Source organism: Carcharodon carcharias, chromosome 12, assembly GCF_017639515.1.
Source record: "Carcharodon carcharias isolate sCarCar2 chromosome 12, sCarCar2.pri, whole genome shotgun sequence".
NCBI lineage: Eukaryota > Metazoa > Chordata > Chondrichthyes > Lamniformes > Lamnidae > Carcharodon > Carcharodon carcharias.
This window is the reverse complement of record NC_054478.1, coordinates 65,184,270-65,204,937: the sequence shown is the minus strand read 5'-3', so window position 1 is coordinate 65,204,937 and position 20,668 is coordinate 65,184,270. Positions and strand designations below refer to the sequence as shown.

At 43.3% G+C, this 20,668-nt stretch overlaps 1 protein-coding gene across 1 annotated transcript in view; it reads right to left on the bottom strand.

Moving 5' to 3' along the window:
- Positions 1-20,668, bottom strand: part of itgb6 (integrin, beta 6) — a 96,952-nt gene that overhangs the window by 7,960 nt on the left and 68,324 nt on the right. The window contains exons 13-15 of the mRNA XM_041201281.1: positions 17,047-17,269; positions 12,115-12,212; positions 5,497-5,616 (exon numbers count right to left, since the gene is read on the bottom strand). Coding sequence (XP_041057215.1) covers positions 5,497-5,616; positions 12,115-12,212; positions 17,047-17,269 — 441 coding nt within the window. The remainder of the gene's footprint in view (positions 1-5,496; positions 5,617-12,114; positions 12,213-17,046; positions 17,270-20,668) is intronic.

Here is a 20,668-nt window from a genome sequence, read left to right as displayed (position 1 = left end):
AATGCACCTTCTTTGGCCATCGAGTCCTGGAGTGGGACTTGAACCCAGAACTACTGGCTCAAGAGGTATGGACACTACCCACTGCACCACAAGATTTCCCCAATAACCTTGCACTCTCTGCTAATTAAGAGAGATTTAAAGGACACTAGGCCAGAAGCACTATCCCTGTTGCACATGAGGATTTACTATTTATCATATGGCATATTGCTTCATATATTTCATAGATAATAAATGGGCTTGTCTATGGAAGTTAACTATTGCACAAGAATAAAAGGAGTTGGAATAAAGGTTGGATTGTAAAACACCTAACTTTGTTTTCATTAACAAAGATTTAAATTTAAGACATTTATCAATCTTGTGTTCATAAGATTATAACTTTTTATGCAAACAGTGGATCTCATGTTATTACTCATAATAGTCTGTGGGCTGGAGCATAGCTGTAACATTTAACTTCCTAAATAAAGCCATGTTTATCTTTACCTGTCCCTTTAAAGCAATACTGCACTTATTTCTTAGGGAAACTGATTTACAAAAGCCAGCATTAAATGACTGACTTTCTTTATCGTTTAATAATTGTTTTATATATGTAATAAAGCTTGGCACTTTAAAAAATGCTGCTTATATAGAACTTTTTCATTCCTGATTTACTATATGCAAGCACAAAGATTGGGAGTGAGGCAATTTGTTGGGAAGCTAAATAGTTGCGTGGGAGATGCAGCGTGGGGCAAAAAATGGAACAGTCAGGAGAAGTAGGAACTAGGAAACAATTGACTAGGACAAGAGGCCTGGTTAAATTGACAATAGAAAGGGGTTAATTATCTGACAGCTCAAAGTGGCAATGCTTGGGCCTTTGTTGAATAGAGGTGGAGGGTATGACAGGCACTCTGTGGAAATAGCACTATTTTGGAAGTTGTTAGCAGCACAAGTATAAAAGCAAAATACTGCGGATGCTGGAAATCTGAAACAAGAACAGAAAATGCTGGAAAAACTCAGCAGGTCTGGCAGCATCTGTGGAGAGAGAAACAGAGTTAATGTTTCGAGTCCGTATGACTCTTCTTCAGAGCTTTGAAGAGGAGCACAAGTATTACTGGGTCAGGGCTGAGATTGAGTATGCTTGCTTTGGGGTTTCTCTTCATTTTCTATTTTATTCTACGGAGACTTGCTCTCTTCAACCAAAATCTTTCTCTACACCAGAATGATCCTTAAAGTATAGAGAACTTCAGTATCAGATTGCCACTGTTGGTCAACTTCTTAAACCCCTCTCCCCTGCTCTCTCCGCCCTTCCCTTCAATAACAAGTGCTTATGGGTTTCTTAGACAGTTAGCCGACTTTGCCACATGCTCCCCCATCTTCCAAACCTTCCCTTAGTCCAACAAAGCCAAATCTCCCCTAAGATTCTTTCCCCCCTCTCTGGGCAAGCAGCTCCTCAGTTCCCTCTTATATCCTTTCCTGACCTGTCTGAATTTATCTTGTCCATGAAACCCATCTTCTGTTCTATTGACCCCAGCCCCATTAAATTTCTAACCCTTAAACTTCACTTCCTGGCCCCCAAGCTAGCTGACATCATAAATGGTTCCCTCACTTCAAGTGCTGTCCTTCCCCCTCATCAAATCTGCCATCACCACTCTTCTGCTCAAAAAATCTACCTTGATCCCTCTGTCCTTACAAGCTAGTGCCCCATCCCTAACTTCATTTTCCTTTCTAAAGTTCTTGAATGTTGCCTCACAAATCTGTGCCTGATCTGTAAATCCATGATTGATTCTCCCCACAAGTGAAGCCTTTATCATTTCTCATCTCAACCCAAACTGCTTATACATCCTGGTTTCTTGAACTTAGGTCATACCTCTCTAATGTGCTAACACCATCATTAATTAACAAAGCCACCCCTCCACCTTTTTCTAACTACCTGTCCTTCCTAAATGTCACAAACCCTTCAATATTCAGGTCCCAATCTATGTCGCCCTGAAGCCATGTCTCTGCAATGGCTAGCAGATCGCGTTTATTTATTTCCATTTCTGCTATCAGTTCATCTGTTTTGTTTTGAATGCTATGTGCATTTAGATACAGAGCCTTTAGTTTTGTTCTTTTATTATTTTTGTAGCGTCTAGCTTTGCCTGCCGATTTACTCTTAGATTTGTACTCTTTATTCCTTACTGTCATGGTCTGTATATCATTTCTTATATTAATACCTTTCTCTCTTGCTTTGTCCCTACTCTTTGGTTTACCACATCTTGAACCATGGAGGAAACTGATCCAAATCTGAATGAAGACATTACAAGGGGCTATGAGCGCCTCCACCAGTGACTACTCCATGGCCAGCTTTCACAAGGAGATTGTACAATTTTCCCAGTTGTCCAATTATTTTGCAGCTCCCTAAAACACTCAATAATTTGTAGTCTGCACATGAGGGGTGAAAAGTTCAGGAGCATTTGGTGGCACTTTTATGCCTCTGCATTGCTTAAGTGGGAAGATAAGTTAGAGGCCCAATTCCAAGCATGTTAATGTACCCACGGCTGAACTGTCTCAGCTGCGGAAGAATGCTCACTTTATATGAGGTTCCCCTAATGTGTGGCCGCTTCCCTCCCCCGATCCCCTGCATGTGCTTGTGCACTACCATCAGACCATGCTGCCTTGCCCCCCATACTGCTTTGCCCCAACCGCAGTACAGCCCTTGCCCCAGCACCACACTGTCAGCCAGCCAGGAAAAAGTGACTTGCCTGAATGAGTGGTGCCTCTCCCTTGAAGTTGAATGGGCAACCCTTGCGAGCACTGCACAACATTCGTGTGCACTCACCTCTGAGTTCCCATTAAAGTTCCGATTGCCAGGTGCACGCCTTTTAAATGCTATTCTGAATCACATCGTTCTGAAGTCACATCAAGTTGGGAGGTAAATTCTACATGGGGGAGTGATTCCAGCATTGAAATTAGGTTCCGATGTTGGTCAACGGGAAAGGCAGCCCGCCATTGACAGGTAGAACAGACGATGGCTAACTGGTTTCATGACGAACGTGAAACTTATTTTTGGCCTTCCTGCCATATTGTTTCCCCCCCGCCTGCCATGATGCCCGCTGGCAACGGGGGCAGAAAATTCCTGCCATTGTGCAGTCGACAGAATAGATCACAGAGCAAAAGCTGTGAATCAAGCAATGTTTTTCCTGGGGCACAGCTGTTTCAACATGCTGACTGATATCTGGGCTCTCAGCCAAGCCTCATTAGGTATTCTTGGCTGAAAGGATGAGGAGCCATGGGGATTGGGTGAGGTGGCCATAGCATGGAGGGTATGAGGGATCATGGGGAAGTGGGCAGAAGGGCATAGCTTGGCATGGAGGAAATGAGGGGGTATAAGGTGGCATGGATGGGGCATTGGGAGTGTGTGTGGGGTGTGGCGGTGGTCCCGACTCCAATTAACAGGCGGATGATATCTTATTCATTTTTTTCATTTTTATACATTTCTCAAATTATAAATATTAATTTTACTGATAAATGTTCAATTGGAGGAGGGGTCTCTACTGGGGTCTTCATTTTTCACCACATAAATCCCTAAAGGTTTCACCACACTAGTTTGCAAGGACATAGAAAAGCACCAGGCATCATTCCTGGAGTGTTAAAATTGAAAAGTAAGGAATTTATGTTAAACCTGTATCGAACTTTGGTTAGACCACCCTTGGAATACTGCATGTAGTTCTGGTCACTATATTATAAAGAGGATATAGAGACACTGGAGAGTGTGCAGATTTACAAGGACCATATCAGAAATGCATGGGTGTTCTACCAGAAAGGATAGACAGGCTTGGTCTCTTTTCTCTTGAAAAAAGGCTGAAGAGTTATGTAATAAATGTCTTTAAAATTATTAAATGTTTAGAGTAGACACAGAAAAAAATGCTTCCTCTTGTGGGGAAGAGTATAACTAGAAGCTATCAAAATAAGATTGCCACCAGAAAATCCAAAGGGAATTCAAAAGAAACATCTTTACCAAAAACATGGTGAGAAGCTGGAACTCGTTACCACAGGAAGTGATTGAAGCAAATAATATAAAAGCATTTAAGGGGAAGCTAGACAAGCATATGCGTGAAAAGAAAATAGATGGTTGCAATGAGAGATTCAAATGAAGAAAGAAGGGAGGAGGTTCGAGTGGAGCATAAACACTGGTATGGGCTGATTGGGCCAAATGGCCTGTTTCTGTGCTGTACATCCAATGTAAATCAATGTAAGTCTATGACTTGGATACACAACTCTCTATTCTTTCACTCAAGTTTTCAAAGGACAATAAGTTAGGAGGCACAATAAGTTGTGGTGATGGAAGCAGGAAGCTGTAAAAAAGAAACAGACGCAAATGAAATTAGTGGAAAAAACTGCAGCAGATGGATTTCAATTTGGGAAATGTAAGGTCATCCACTTTGCACCCAAGAATAATAAATTGGAGTATTTCTAAAGGATGAGAGATTAGTAACTGTGGAGGAGCAAAGATGTCCATCTACATAAATCTCTGAAAACTAGTGCATTGGTATGAAAAATAATCCAAGAGGTTAATGGAATGTTGGACTTTATATGAGGGAGACTGGAATATAAGGGAAGGAAGTTATGTTTCATTTGTACAGAGCCTTGTCCAGATCTCATCTGTAGTAATATATTCAGTTCTTGGCATCAAACCTCGAGTAGAATATATTGGCCTTGGAAGGGTGCACCACAGATTTACCAGAATGATAATAGAACTTAAAGGGTTAAATTATGAGAACAGGTCACATAAACTTAGTTGGAAGTACTTTCAGTTTAGAATGTTGAGGGTGATTTCATTGAAATGTTTAAAGTGTTAAAGGGGTTCAACGGGGTATATACAGAAGAACTATGTGTTCTGGTGGAAGAAGCCAGGACAAGAGGGCACAACATTAAAATTATAATTAGGCCATTTGAGAGAGAGATCAGGAAGCATTTTTTCACAGAAATGGTAGTGGAAATCTGGAACACGCTTCCTCCCAAAAGGCTGTGGATAATGGTTAATTGAAATTTTAAAGACTGAGATTGATAGTTTTGATAGGTAATGTTATCAAGAGATATGGATCAAAGGCAGTTAAGTAGAGATAAATGCAGACCAGCTATAATCTGATTGAATGATGGAGCTGACTCAAGGGACTGAATGGCTTACTTCTGTTCTTAAATTCCTTAGCTGGTTAGCTCATTCTAACTTTATAAAATTCTGTATCAATTTAATTTGTCACCTCCTCTAGCTTGCCAGTTTAGGATCAATATTTTTTTTCAAAAAGATTAATTTGATTGGTCAGCATAATAATTCTTCATTGACATCTATTAATGAAATTGAACTGTTTTTGAATTGTTCACATTTAGCTTAGATGCTTATTCATAATTTAACAGATTATTCCTCATTTTAGCAAGTTGCTAATTTTTGCCTTGCAGTTGTGTAACAAACAAAAATATGACAATGAAAGATATGGCTAGACTTTCATACATAGACATGAATTAATTATTACTCAAGCTCACCTGTTTGTTCAAGATCAAAAAGAAGTGATCTTCCATGTCCATCTTTTGCAATACGAAATGACATTGTACAATCATTGCCACTTTTCAAAGAACAGTAGACAGATTGGTTTTCTTCAAATTCTATAAAAACAGTTTGGGAATATATATGTATATTTATATATATATATATATAAAGTTTATATATTAAATATGTATTTTAAAATCAGTGAAACCACAATTGCTGCACACTGACCATGGTCTTGAATTATTGCATTTGTCTTTTCAATGAATGATGTTTGTTTTCAAGTTGTGTGACCATCATTTCATTTCACTGAAAGCTTTGAGGGGCTACAAGAACAAAGCTGTACTGACCTCTGTTTTAAGTTATTTGAAATCTTTATTATTCATTATTCAAGACAACTAAGTTCAGCATTTGGTCCTTTGAGTATTAAAAACATTTCCTGAGGCCCTTTTGACATACATGTACCAATTTTACTAATTTTTAATAGATGTAAGTTCCTGGGCAGTGCACCAATGATTCCCCACTATGCATAGCCTGTGTTTGAGATGACCTGCAGGAGTGTACATTTATAAGATCAGCCTTTTTTTATCAGACATTACTTCTAGAAAAAGTAATTTTCTTAGCAAAATTTTAAAATATTTATTGTAATCGCTATAAGAAACATGAGTCAAAAGCAAGTGCAAGACAGAAGAGACATTTAACAACTAAGCTTCTGAACTGCTAATATTCTAACTAATGCATATTAATACTTCTTGCTTTGGCAGCACTCCAGTATACTTCTGATTTGTGCCTTGTAGAGGGTGGAAAGGTTTTGGGAGACAGAAAGTGAGTCACTTGCCACAGAATACCCAGTGCCTAACTTGCTCTCCTAGCCACAGTATTTGTATGGCTGTTCCAAGTAAGTTTCTGGTCAACAATGACGCTTCCCAGGATGTTGACGGGGATTCAGTGATGATAGTATCATTGAAAGTCAAGAAGCTCCCCCCCCCATTTCACCTTTGGTTCAGTGAGAGCACTGTCATCTCGGATGCAGAAGGTTCAAGTCCAATTCCAGAGACTTGACACTTCAGAGGAGTTCTGAAGGAGCGCTGCACTTGGAGTTGCTGTCTTTTTGATGAGAGGTTAAACCAAGGGCCTGTGTTCTCAGGTGAGCATAAATGATCCTATAGCAGTATTTGAAGAATAACAGGAAGTTTTTCCAATGTTCAAATAAAACCATCAAAAAAACATTGGCTGGGATTTTCCATGCCTGCCGGCCTTGGGCATGTTCAGTGGCGTGAGCTGACAATATAGCACAATTGATTTTGCGACAGCATGAAACCAGTTCATGATTGTCTGCTCAGCCCACTGATGGCGGGCCACGTTCCTGCCACCGGACGTCAGGAACCTCATTGTAATACATCTGCATTCCGGCCTGCAGTTGAGGCGACTTGTGGGGTGGGGAGGGTTAAGGGCAGCCCTGCCGTTGAATATAGCGCACAAGCATTCGGGTAGGTGGTAGGGTGGATGAGGGAAGCGGCCACACTTTAGGGGAACCTTTATGAAGTGACCATTCCTTTGCAGCTGAGACAGTTCAAGCACAGCCACGTTGATATAATTGGAGATGGGCTTCTAGCTTATCTGCCCACTCAAGGGATGCAGAAGCATTAAAGTGCCACAACGTGTTCCAAAGCTTCTCATGCCCCTGGCACAGACTGAAAAGTCATGAGTGTTTTGGTGGACTGCAGACCAGTTGAACGACTGGACACGTTGTCCTTGCTAAAGCTGGCCATGCAGCAGTCACTGCTGGAGGCACTCTCAGCCCCTTGCAGTGTCAGCATCCCGGTTTGGCCAAGTCTCCCCCATTTTCACGCTAACAATGCAGCCTTGCAATGCGGGTTAGGAGAATGCCTGTGCCTGAGCTGAGAGCACAACTTGCAGTGCAGTGGGCAAAGCTGCAGCCAATTGGTCAGGTGGAGTGGGGCAGAGGAGATTTCGGGCAGCCATGCAGTGCACTAATCTTTGGCGATCCAAGAGGTGGCCAGCTTTCTCTGGGAAGCATTAAGGGGCCTTCACACTTAACCAGGACAGGTTCTTAATACACCCATGCTAACCATGTGTCTCTCTGTTTCATCCTGCAGGAGGAGCACATCAGGAGCATGGAGCCTGGTGAATTAGCTGTATGCCTGATGGCCTACAGAAAGCGAAGACGATTGAGAAGAGAATGACTGAGGTGCCTGGCTGCGCAGAGGCAGGAGCAGCAACCTCAGGAAGAAGGGGCAGCTGGGACTCCCGCACACACCGCTGAAGAGCCACAGCGACCCATCGCTGGTTGGCGCCTAGCAACACCCAGGGTCTATAGATGCTGCTTTTCATTCCTGCAGATGACCAGTGTCACCAAACACTGCATTTCTAGGAACTGGTTGGTCACATCTGCCAGCAGGATTTGGTGCCACGGGGACTTGGAGGGCATCCACTGTCAGTGCCCGTGAAAGTGACTGCGGTGCTCAATTTTTACGCCAGTGGCTACTTTCAGGGCTCCACAGGTGACTTTTGTGGGATCTCACAAGCCTCCAACCACAAATGCATCCATGAGGTCACAGATGCCAAATTTGCAAGGGCACACAACTTTGTGCATTTCGCCCGGGACCAGGATAGCCAGGATGCAACAGCAATTGGACTCGCCCAGATCTCGGGATTCCCACAGGTGCAGGGTGCAATCAACTGCACCCATATGGTGCTCAGGTCTCCATCGCTGCAAACGGTGGACGACATCAACCGCAAGGGCTTCCACTCACTCAATGTGCAGCTGACGTGCGACCACCAGAAACGGATCCTGCAGGTGTGAGCACAGTTTCCAGGGAGTATGCATGACTCCTACGTCATCAGTCGGTCACAGACCCCTCAAGTCTTCCAGGGTCCACAGAAGCTGCTGGGATGGCTCCTCAAGGACACAAACTACCTGCAGAGGCCGTGGCTGATGACACCCGTGCAATGGCCTCAGACTGTAGCAGAAGGATGATATAATGAACTCATGCTGCACCTTGAAACTTAGCGGAGCAAACCATCAGGATGCTGAAGATGAGGTTCCGGTGCCTGGACTAGTCTGGTGGAGCCCTGCAATTCAGTCTGCAGAGGGTGTCATGCATCATCGTCGCCTGCTGTGCCCTTCACAACCTTGCGCTGCAATGGGGAGACGAGCTGGCTGAGGAGGAGAGGGGGGAGCAGCAATGACAAGCAATGCCGAGGTACAGGCATCAGTAATGTGTCCAGGGTGTGTGAGACAGGACCGTCACTTTGGTCTGAAGACTGCACAGAGCACAAGGAGGAGGCCCTGGACTGAGGCACTGCCTTTATCTTATGCAGAAAGGTTTCACACGTGAGTGACAAGAACAAGGAGCTCATAGGAACAAGGAGCCATAGGCAGGGAGATATTCTTGGGAGTTTACTAACAATAGTGAACAGTATGTACAAGTGATTAACTCCCGTGCCCAGGCTGTGCAACTACCTCTTCTTAACCTTCCAAACCCTGCCACTACACCTTGGTGCTACCCAGACATCTACAGCAGAGATGCAGGCAACCTGCTGACTGCAACACCCTGTCTGTGATAACCTTGGTGGGCGTCCTCTAGAGGGCCAAGACTTGGAAGGCCCCATTTGCTTTCGGGGTCCTGCTGTTTGGCACTGGCACCCTCCTCGGCCTGTAGAGCTGGAGCTGCTGGGGTCACAGGAAGAGAAGATTCATATGGGCCAGACATTCCTGGAGTCACCTGGATGGATGACCCAAATGTGCACTTTCTGATCCTCCTCCCTATGGGTACCCAAGGGCCCCAGGTTGACTACCTTGAGGTAGCTGGATTGAGATTGAGTTGTCCGGCACCCCTCTCATGTACACACTGTTGGAAGCCATGGCATCAACCATGGAGTTCAGCCCATGCAGCAGTGCAGGAGTGACGTCCTGGAACAAGGTCTCCATGCCAGTTGATATCCTACCAGTGTTGGACTCTGTGCATTGGCATACTGGCGCTATCATCTCAGAGTGAAGATGGACGGCTCCTCCTTGCAATCTGAGGAATGCAGTGGACGCCCCTTCCTGATGTTCTCGAGCTTGTATTTGCAGCTCAAGTAACTGGGACATGACCAAATCCAGAGGCTTGTCCTCTTACTCGGGCTCAGCAAATTTCTGGCCTCCAGCAGTCCTCCGAGTGCTGAACACCAGGGAAGTCCCTGCCTCTACCTGCTGTGGATCAGACAGTGCGATGTGCTCACCAGATTGTGACCCCAAGGCTATGCTAAAGCTAGTTCCCACTGAGTTGTGTATCTCTGCACTGGTGAAGGGTGTGGGTGAGCACCGTGACGGGATTTCAAGGAGGGTACCTTCAGATTCCTCTTCAGGGCTTGATTGGAGGCCCTGGGTCATGGACTCCGTCGGCTGTTTCCCAGAGGTGCTGGCAAAAGCAAGTGCATAGCAGTGGCATGTGAAACATGACATATCACTCACAGCATGGTTGTCTGATGGATGTTGCACTGCTGGATCCTCACTTGGTAGAGGAGTGACGACCTCACTGTCAGCACAGGAATGGTCCGTATTGTCACCAGCCAACTGGATGGTTTGTTTTCAAAGTCTGCAAGGACCTTGATTTCAGGCATTACTCCACCAGTCTGCGACCTCTCCCTCTTGTTGTGTGCCAGCTAGTCCTGCATGAATAGAGATGGAGGAAGCGTAAGCAGGGCACCTTCCAGGCCAGAAGATAAGTAAGCCAGGCATGTGTGGGTGGTGAGTGGTGTCATGGATGGGATGAGGACAATGATGGTGAGTGTGAAAGAGTGAATGGGGGTGTTCCTTGAACTGGCAGTGAGTGAGGGCCCTGTGGATGTGTGATGGGTTTGTGAGTGTGAGAGTTGAGAGTGATAAGAGTGACTTATTCTGGCGGAATGGATGAGATCATTTATTCTCTTGCAGCACTGGGTGGCTGTCCTCTTTTGAAGGGTGTTGGTGCTAACCACTGCTGCCACCGCCTCCCAAGCCTGATTGGTCCCGCCGCTGCTCATCCTGCGGCCAGAGTGGAGGTAGAGAACATCCCAGCGGGACTCCATGGCCTCCAAAAGGTGTTCCCGTGACGTGTCAATAAACCTGCCAGCTTCAGCCGTTTTGCCTTTCAGGCCATGTCTTCCCTGCAGCTGTCATGGTCTGGAAGCACTGAGATGTGTGCGACTGGACTTTAAAAACGGCTTCCGATATGATGAAGCAGTGAGGTGATGGCAGGCAGAGAAATGAGAGTGCGCCTGCCATGGAAACAGTGTGTTTCCCAGGAATGCATAAATAATGTGACAGGGTTTGGGACGATATGGCGTGAAAACCCACCACCGCAGCCAGCAGGGAAAACATCATTTTACCCGCCCGCTACCGCACTTAGTGCAAATCTGGGACAATTCCGCACATTGTCTCACTGCTATTTGTGTGCAAACTGACTGCCACATTTCCCTACATTGCAACAGTTTCTACACTTCAAATATGCTTTTTCGGCTATAAAGTGGTTGGGATGTCCTGAGATCACAAAGGGCATTACATAAATGTAAGTTTCTTTCTTTTCATTCCCTCTTTCTGAACAAGTTGCTTGGCAAACTTTCAGTCCTCCAGCACAACATCCATATGTGAAGATATTTTAAAAATTGTGGTCAGAGACACTTACATTATATAATAAACATGAGGTAGTCTTCAAATGAAAAAAAAAATCTGCAGCTTGGTTTCTCTGTGAAAATTAATTTTTCCAGAATTGATGCTGATAAAATGAATTTTATACTTTCACCCCCATTTTACATTTTACCAATTGAATGATATTTATTCACCATTACTAGGCAGCATAAATATTTTATAAGTTATTATTATAGAAGACCAATGTGGAGTATAACTAACTAAATTATGGTTTTGCACAAGTAATAATCATGACATTTTGCACTTCTTAATGTTTGCTTTAAAGCTAAAACTCCCTTCTGAAAGGCATTTATTCTAAAGGAACAGAACACCAAAATGTTCTCTTTAATATATTCCTTTCTTAAAGAAGTGAAATGGCTCAATTTGTAGCATTGGGAGAATCAAAGGATTGCACAAGAGAACTGAAATAAGTTCATTTTCCCCAATTTTTATGTTTTCCCCTCCGATTTTTCCCATTCTTTATTTATTTGACAACTGGGTCATATGGACTGCCTATGTTCAGAAGGGATCACTGGATAATGATCATAAATCTGAACTTGGTTGAGGTCTCTTTAATGTCTCTACCACTTCCTTGGCTGAGATCAGCTAACAACAAGTGTTATTCTAAAGGTATCAGATTAAGATGAATATTTCTTTATGACCATTGGAAGTTTGAATCAAATATAAATTTATCTCATTTCCATGAAAAGCCATGCCGCAAATATTAGATATTAAGTTTCTGCAGCATTCTCAAAGTAAAGCAGATCTTCCCTGTCTTGTATTGTGATAATTCTGCATATTTTGACTTGATCTTGGACTATCTTAAATTCTCAGATCTCCAGAGATTAAAACAATAAGCTATAACAAAACAGTGAATTGAATTCAAGTAAAAGTAACTGAGTTTGTTTTGGTTATTTTTTCATGTGAAAGTAGTATTTGCTACCTGCTGTTTGATTAATCATGGAGCCAACTATCATGCATTTTTCTTGACATTCTTCTACTGATCCATCCATATTAGACAGGTGACATTCAACACAGCTCCTGCAAGAGAAATACCATCATGCAAGATCAATAACTGCCAGACCTTTGTCTCCATCATTAAAAGATGAAGCATATATGTTTCTTAAGTTTTAGGAACCAACACAATTTGTACAATGCAAGTGTGAAGTATATGCAGCTATACAAAATGCCTTTGGAGATATTCAAAGGCAAGTATCCAGGTACACAGTTACATAGTTGATACTTGGCAGGCATTATTCAAAAGAGAACTTTCCTCAGAGGAGCCGAAGTATTGGGAAAAAAACACTCCTGGCGTATCCTTTGCAGATAAGAGAGCTTTAGATAATCGGGGTTCTTTAACAAAAAAGTATTTCGTGTCGCATTACATAACAGGGAATATTTTCAAAACAGCTACAGAATCCCCTTCAGGACATGTAATTCTATCATAAATTATCTTAGATACAAAAATGTGCCAAGGGGCCTTTTTTGAAAAGAGAAGTGGCTGAAAGTTAACAGAGAACAAATGACATTCCACTGTTTGGGACAGGGATGTGTGAAATATCTCTATCTATAGCAGCCTTTCAAGTTGCTATATGGAAGTATTAAAGGCCAGCCAAATTCATCCCAAGAGCTTTTGGGGAAAGCAAGAAAAGTATTTCTTAAAGCATCACTACTTTCCATTTTGGTGAGAAATAACTGAATTTCTGTTAACACGGAAATTTGAAGCTGAAAATATTATATCTTTGTATCTTGATGTTTCACAATTACCCTTCTGTAAAGCAAAGTCTAGGGCAGGGCTGAGCAAAATTGTCAGCCTGGGTGCCACAGCTGTAAGGCGGGCAATAAATGTTCAAGAAGCAAACAATCCATATTCACACAAGGACAACAAAATTTTGTTTAAAAATCACCACTTTTGAACAATGTACTGTTAGAAAATTGCATAGTTGAGTTGTTTGTTTATATTACCACGGAACTGTATTGCTCCTGTCAAAACACAAACTTTATTATATTTAAAGCCTTTCATTGCACCGCACTAAATAAAATTTTTGTAGCTTTCCTATTTATTGATGACTTCTTTATGTATAATTCTGCAATCGGCTTTGTTGAACCATCAGTAATTCTCCATTAGACTGTGGCAATTACCAAAATATATTCAAACTATTTTAGCTTTTAAGTAAGCCAGAAGTTATTAAGTAATTTCTTTGTTAATCAATTTAACTCTGAATAGATATTAAATATAGATAATTTTTGGTTGACATAGACATAAAACCTTATTCATTATTATAACTACATCATCATACCAATGCATTATGATAATTAAAGCAAACTCACTACTTGTTTAATTGAGGTGTCACTTAGTAGGGTGATATGATAGAGTGCAGCAGTAGTTACTGTCAAGAGTTAGCAAGTTGTTACAGTTTACCAAAGGCTAAACCAGATTCCTGGGGCAGAATTTTACGTTCCATAACTGGCAGGTTTGCAGGTGGGGATGGGGCAGGGGAGGTGCTGTAAAATTCCTTGGATGGACTTCCCACCAGCCTCCCGCCTACCCTGAACTCTCCACAGTTTTGCAGTGGGATGGGTAAGGCTTACACTGGTCCGTCTATCCTTGCCCCAATTGAGGCCTTTAAGTGGCTGATTCAAGACCATTTAAGGGCCGTTTCCCTCCCAGCCTTAATTTTCAGGCTGGCGGTGGAGGGGTGGTTCTGGGGCAGGGGGAGAAACCCTGGAGAGTGACACTGCTTGGGCCTTGGGCAGGAAGGTGGGGAGGAGGCCACCTCCTTAAACAGTATCCTTTCAACATTGGGTGCCCCCGCTCCAAAAGGTCTGACCCCTCTACCACAGGCCTCTCCACCAATACCTCCACACTCCCTCTACTCATTCCCCAGGTGTCACCTCCCCTCTCCGCCCTGAGCACCCCCCAGCAGTTACCTGTTACTGGACTCCCAGGATTTAGACTCCAGAGACTGCTTGTAGCCCTAGTCCTGTCCACTGCAGCACCTGGTGCTGCTGGGACGAGAGACCGGTCAGCCAGTCAGATTAACTGGCAGCTCTCTGAGGTGGGACTTCTGACTAAGGGGCGGAAGTCCCATTTCCAGCCAATTAATGCTCCTTGGATCAGGGTGAAGTTCTTTTGCTGTCAGCACATGATCTATACTTGAACTATTCTTGACTTCAGCCATCACTAGTTGCAGTTTTTCTTGTTCAGCTTCAGGTTTATCAGGCAAGCTCCCTCTAGTGGTCACACTAGATTCTGATCATGTTTTGTGATGACTTCTTCCATCACAGCTCCATGTCCATAGACTAGCAGATCATGCACATTCACTTCCACTCCTGAAAGATCAGTGACTATCTCATGCTGTCTGCATTGATACTCTGTCAGAGCACTGGAAATGCCAAACGGCATGTGCAAACATTTGTACCTCCCAAATTATGCCTAGAATGTAATCGGAAAATTGTTGCTTTCATTTAACTTCACTTGCCAGTATGCATCGTTCATACTGAGGTGAAGACTTTTGCCATGGCAAGTTGTGGCAACATTTCTTCTCTGGCTGGGAAAGGGTATTGAGATCTACTCAAAGTTTTACTGAGATCCTTTGGATCTATGCACACTTGCAGCTTTCCAACTATTTTTCACTGCTACCATATTGCTAATCCAATCTGTAGGAGTTGTCACTTTCTTGATTACTCCTATCTTTTCAAGCTCCTTTATCTTGTCTTTCAGGCTGGACTTGAGAGCAGCTGGAACTCTCCTTGAAGATGCTGAGTTGGTCTCACACTCTCACCTACTTCAAGATGATATTCACCAGAAAGACATCCAAGACTTGTGAAAACACCTTTGTAAATTGTCAGAATCTGTTCAACAGTCAATGGCGCTGTGCCATGCAAAACCCTGCAAATCTTTTCTGGTACATGGAGGGTTACCAGTCAAAGCTTTTCACTTGTTTCAGCTGAGATGAAGGGATTTTGCTTTGTGTCTACTATCTGTAACTTCTTTCTTCCCATTGTATTGGGCTCTCAGCTTAGTTTGCCCTCTTTGGGTGAGCATCATTCCATCATAGAGCATCCACTTTACCTTTGACAGCTTCATTTTCAGGTTACCATCTTGAGCAACTTCATACAGGCCTGTGAAGCTCATGGTGTTGCATGTAGCATTGTTGTCTATCTGACACTTCATATTCACTTGATGCCCTCCTTTTGCAGTCATTATTCTAATAGTCACAAACCATTTTTTACTTTGAGGTTTGATGGTGCTACGCTGTTCTAGGGTGAGCAATTCATCAGAATCACCATCTGACATCTCTCCAGCAACCATCTTTTTAGGCTTGCTTTTCTTCTTTCCAGCAAAACATTTGAATGTAAAATGATTCAGCTTTTTGCAGTTAGAACACTGCTTTCCCCATGCTGGACATGGCTCCTTTTCTCTTATGTGGTATCCACTACAATACTTATCTCCAGTACTCTGGCCTTGATATTTCTGCTGGCCCTTCTGTAAATAGTTTTCCTTCTCTGCATTGTCTTGTGCTTGTAAGGCCTGGGTTGCCTCTCTGCATAGTGCAAAGTCTAATCACTTCTCCCATCAATACTCTTCAGTTGATGATTAATTACTGCAGAGTTTCTGCACATTTCAATAGCTTTCTTGGGAGTAAGTTTCTCTTCTCTCAGCAGACAGCCTCTCAGCACAGAATCTCTTGTACCTAAGATGATCCAATCCCTGATCAGATCACCCTTCAGTTGCTCAAACTCACATGATTCAACTAGACATCTCAATGCAGTCACAAACTGATCAATATTCTCTTCCTCTTCCTGAGCTCTGGTGTTGAACACATAGTGTTCATAAATAACATTCACAGAGTGTTCAAAGTGGGTCTTCAAGGCCTCCAAAAGTTCAGTAGACTGGCTTTTCTGCTCCTCAGTGAGGTCTGGGGTGCAATACAGCTTGTAACACTTTTTCCCTAACACTGATAACAGGATTGCTACTCTGATTTGATCAGGTATCTTGTTTAACTCTGTAGGAGAACTCTAACAGTCCTCCAAGAAAATACTGAGGGAGTCATCAACATTTAAAAGATGGCCTAAAACAGGAAGCAAACTGCAGGCACAGGAGATAGAGCTGTCTCCACTACCCAGCTTTTCTGGATCAAAATATAATTGACAATATATGGCAAAAGCATTTCATATTATTTTTGCAAACCAGTAGATTGAGTCAGTATTCAGACAACATAACTCTTAAGTCTAAGTGATGCAGCACAAGGGCTAGATGAAAAGTTCCCATAGGCCTGAAGTAGCCCAGCCAGGGCCATAGAGTGTCCACCCCTGGCCTAGAACAAATTCAAGTTATCTGTTGCTTCTGATGTTTAATGGTTAACCATGTTCCAAGTAAAATGGAAATATGACAAGTGGAATTTAAAGCAGCAAGTCAATCCCAACATGTAAGGCTGGCTCAGTGCTCATATTTTTACCTCTGAGGCTCTAGATCCTTGAGAAGGTAACAAAGTCTGACAGAGTGCTGCACTGTCAGAGGTAGCACCTTTTGGATGAAATGTTAAACCGAGGCTCTATCTACCCTTTCAGGTGGACAGAAAAGATCCCATGGCACTTTCCTCCCCATGTCCTGATGAATATTTCCTTCTTAAACAGCATCACTAAAACAGATTTATCTGATTATTTATTTCATTGCTAATTGTGGAGCATTGCTGTATGCAATTAGCTGCTAATTTGCCTTATATTACAACACTTCATAAAATACATCATCAGCTTCGAAGCACTTTAAATGTCCTAAATTACAGTCTCCTTTTCTTTGTGGATTTTTGGTGATGGAAGACCAGTTATCTATTCTCAAAATACGTTTTTCCTACCAAACTATAGAGATTACCGTTTAGAAGTGCAGGGGTCATAACAAGTTGGGCACTTTTCACATTTATCCCCAGAGGCCCCCGAATGCATGCAGACACATTTGCCACAGATGCACTCTCCATGTCCACTACATAGGGCTCCATTTTCAGAAATACAAAGGTCAGTGCTTGTGGTGCAATTACAATATTCACCAGTCCATCCTTGGTGACAGTGGCATTCCCCGCAATCACATAGCCCGTGACCTAGAAAAGAAAATGAATATTAAATCTTTGCTTAGGCTCAATGTCAATATTTCATTGAAAACTGTATATATTTTCAGCATACTACATGTTTAAGCATTTTGCACTGGAAATGTCAATTAGGAATCTTAACAGATATTAGTACTGAGTCCAAATATTAATTTAATTGGCTGATTTGAATTAATCTGAAAGAATTCTAAACAGGCTTAGCCTGGACCAGTTTGATTGATTTATTAAACAAGTATATAGGGAAAATATATCCATCTGAGTCAGAGAGTTAGATGTTCAAGCCTCACTACAAACTTGAACGTAATCTAAGCTGAAATCAATAAAGCACTGATGGAGCGCTACATTGACAGAGGTGCCATTTATCAGATAAGTCATTAAACCAAAGCCCTATTTGCCTGTTGAGGTGGATGTAAATAATTCCTTGCAACTATTCAAAGAAGGGCAGGGCAATTCTCCTAGTGTCCTGGCCAATTTTTATCTCTTAACTAACATCATGAAACACATATCAACTGGTCTTACATAGTAGGGCAAAAGACAAGGCTGAAGCGTTTACATCCACCTTCAGCCAGAAGTACCTAGTCAATGGCTGGGATTTTCCGTGCACACCGACATTGGGCGTGTTTGGTAGCGTGAGCGAACAATATGGCGTGAAGGCCAAAATTCAGTTTCACAATGTTGTGAAACCAGTTTGTGATTGTCCACTCCAGCCGCCGATGGCAGGCCATGTTCCCCATGATTGGAAGGTCGGGAACCTCATCAGTGTATCACTATAAGGCTAGCCCGCCGGACTCACTGCTGGATCGTTCACCCACATTGACGGGAAAACACGCCAATGTGTTTCACAATAGCATATATAAGGCATGCACTTGGTGGGCTGCACTTTTCTTGGGACTTCAAGGTTTGTTTGCCTACCTTGCTTCGGTCAGCACTCGCAGTCATCAGCGCCAGGCTTCACAGACAGAACCACATCACTTTTAGGGGGGCTCACAGGTAGGTCTTTACCTACCTGATTAGCCATATGTGGGTGGCTTTTCAATGGCTGAAAGGCTAGGGCTTGCTTGGGGAAGGGGGAGAAGTGGCCTCAGGCAAGGGAAGAGGCTGCAGGACGAGAGCTGTACTGGGGAAGAGAGGTATTCCAGGGTGTATGTGGGGGCACATGTTAATCTGGGCAAGAGGCCTCAAGATGGTGAGAGCTGAGGAGGCAGCCTCCAGAGATGATGATGCCAAATGGACATGTGAGGGTATGTGTTTGAGAATGGGTGGTGATGTGCCTTGAGCTGGCAGTGAATGAATTGCTAGTGAATGTGTGATGAGTTTGAGTATGTAAGTTTAGAGTGATAACATGGTTGCAATACCCTGGCTGCATGGATGAGATCATTCATCCTCTATCTGCATTAGATGGCCAACCTCCTCTGGCATTGATCACCACTGCCATCGCCTACCAAGCCATAGTGCTAATGTTGCTGTGGCCAGAGCAGGGGTACAGGACATCACAGCGGGCCTCCATGGTGTCCAAAAGGCGCTCGAGGGCTGCAGTCGTCTTGCCTTTTGGGGCCATGTCTTTTTTGCTGCAATCCTGGGCTGGAAGCACTGAGCATGGCTGTACTTTAAATGTGATGCCTGGTGTGGTGAAGTGGTAAAGTGATGGTGTGGCAGGTGAATCGCAGCCTGCCCACCATCAAAACAGTGCGTATCCCGGGAATGCATAATTAATGCGGCAGGTTTGGAACAATACGGTGAGAAAAGCTGCCATTGCGACCGATGGGTAAAATGTAAAGTGCAAATCTGGGATGATTCCACCCAATGATTCATCTCAGTCTCTACCTGACATTTCACTGCCACAGTTACCAGTGCATTCAGCCAATTCAATTCACTCCTCGTAATATCAAGAAATGGCTCAATGCACTGGAGACAACAAAGATTGTGGGCCCTGACAAAATCTAGCTGTAGTACTGAAGACTCATGGTTCAGAACTAGTTGCATCCATAGCCAAGTTGTTCCAGTACAGGTACAACACTGGCACCTACCCAACAAAGTGGAAAAATCCCCAAAAATGTCCTGTCCTCAAAAAACAGGATAAATGTGACCTGGCCAATTACTGTCCCATCAGTCTCTTTCAATCATTGACAGAGTAATGGAAGGTGGTACGACAGTGCTGTCAAGCAGCACTTACCTAAAACCTGCTCACTGAGGCTCAGTTTGGGTTCTGCTAGGGCCACTCAGCTCCATGCATCATTCCAGCCTTGGTGCAAACATGAACAACAGACCTGAATTCCAGATGTGTGGTGAGGATGATTGCCCTTGACATTAACGCAGCATTTGACTGAGTGTAGTATCAAGGAGCCCTGGCAAAACTGAAGTCAATAGGAACCAGGGGAAAATCTCTCCACTGGTTGGAGTCATACCAAGCCCAAAAGAGGCTCATCATCTCAGCCCCACTGTTGCAGGAGTTCCTCAGGGTAATGTTCTAGGCCCAGCAATCTTCAGCTGTTTCATCAATGACTTTCAATCCATCATGAAGTCAGAAGTGGGGATTTTCACTAAGTGTTCGCTAACATTCACAACTCTCCAGACACTAAAGCAATTCATACCAATATGCATCAAGACCTGGACAACATTCAGATTTTGGCCCATAAGTCGGAAGTAGCTTTTGTACCACACAAGTGCCAGGCAATGAACATCTCCAGCAAAAGAGAACCTACCCTTTGCTGTTCAACAACATTAACATCGCTAAATCTCCACTATCAACATCCTGGCAGTTACCATTGACCAAAAACTTAACTGGACTAGCTATATTAATACTGTGGCTCCAAGAGCAGGTCTGAGACTGTGAATTCTGTGGTGAGTAACTCACCTCCTGATTCCCGAAAGCCTGCTCATCATCTACAAGGCACTAGTCAGAAGTGTGATGGAATACTATCCACTTGCCTGGATGAATGCAACTCCAATAGCACTCACAATGCTTGACATCATCCAAGAAAAAGCAACTTGCTTGATCAGCCCCCCATTCACTACCTTAAACATTCATTCCCCCTACTACTGGTATACAGTGGCAGCAGTTTGAATCATCTTGAATCATCCCAAAATATACTGCAGCAACTGGTCAAGGATCCTGTGGCAGCACTTTCCAAACCCATGGTCACTACCACCCATAAGAACAAAGGCAGCTGACTCATGGAAATACAATGCAGATGGTGGAGGGAGTGAATATTTAAAATGGTGGTAGGGGTGCCAATTAAGTGGGCTGCTTTGTAGCTACAAATCATGGGTATCCAAAGAAATGGGTTTTAGCAGTTGTATTTTGACTTGACAGATGTACAAACAATAACCAGATATATATTAGAATAAAAACAAAAACAGAATTACCTGGAAAAACTCAGCAGGTCTGGCAGC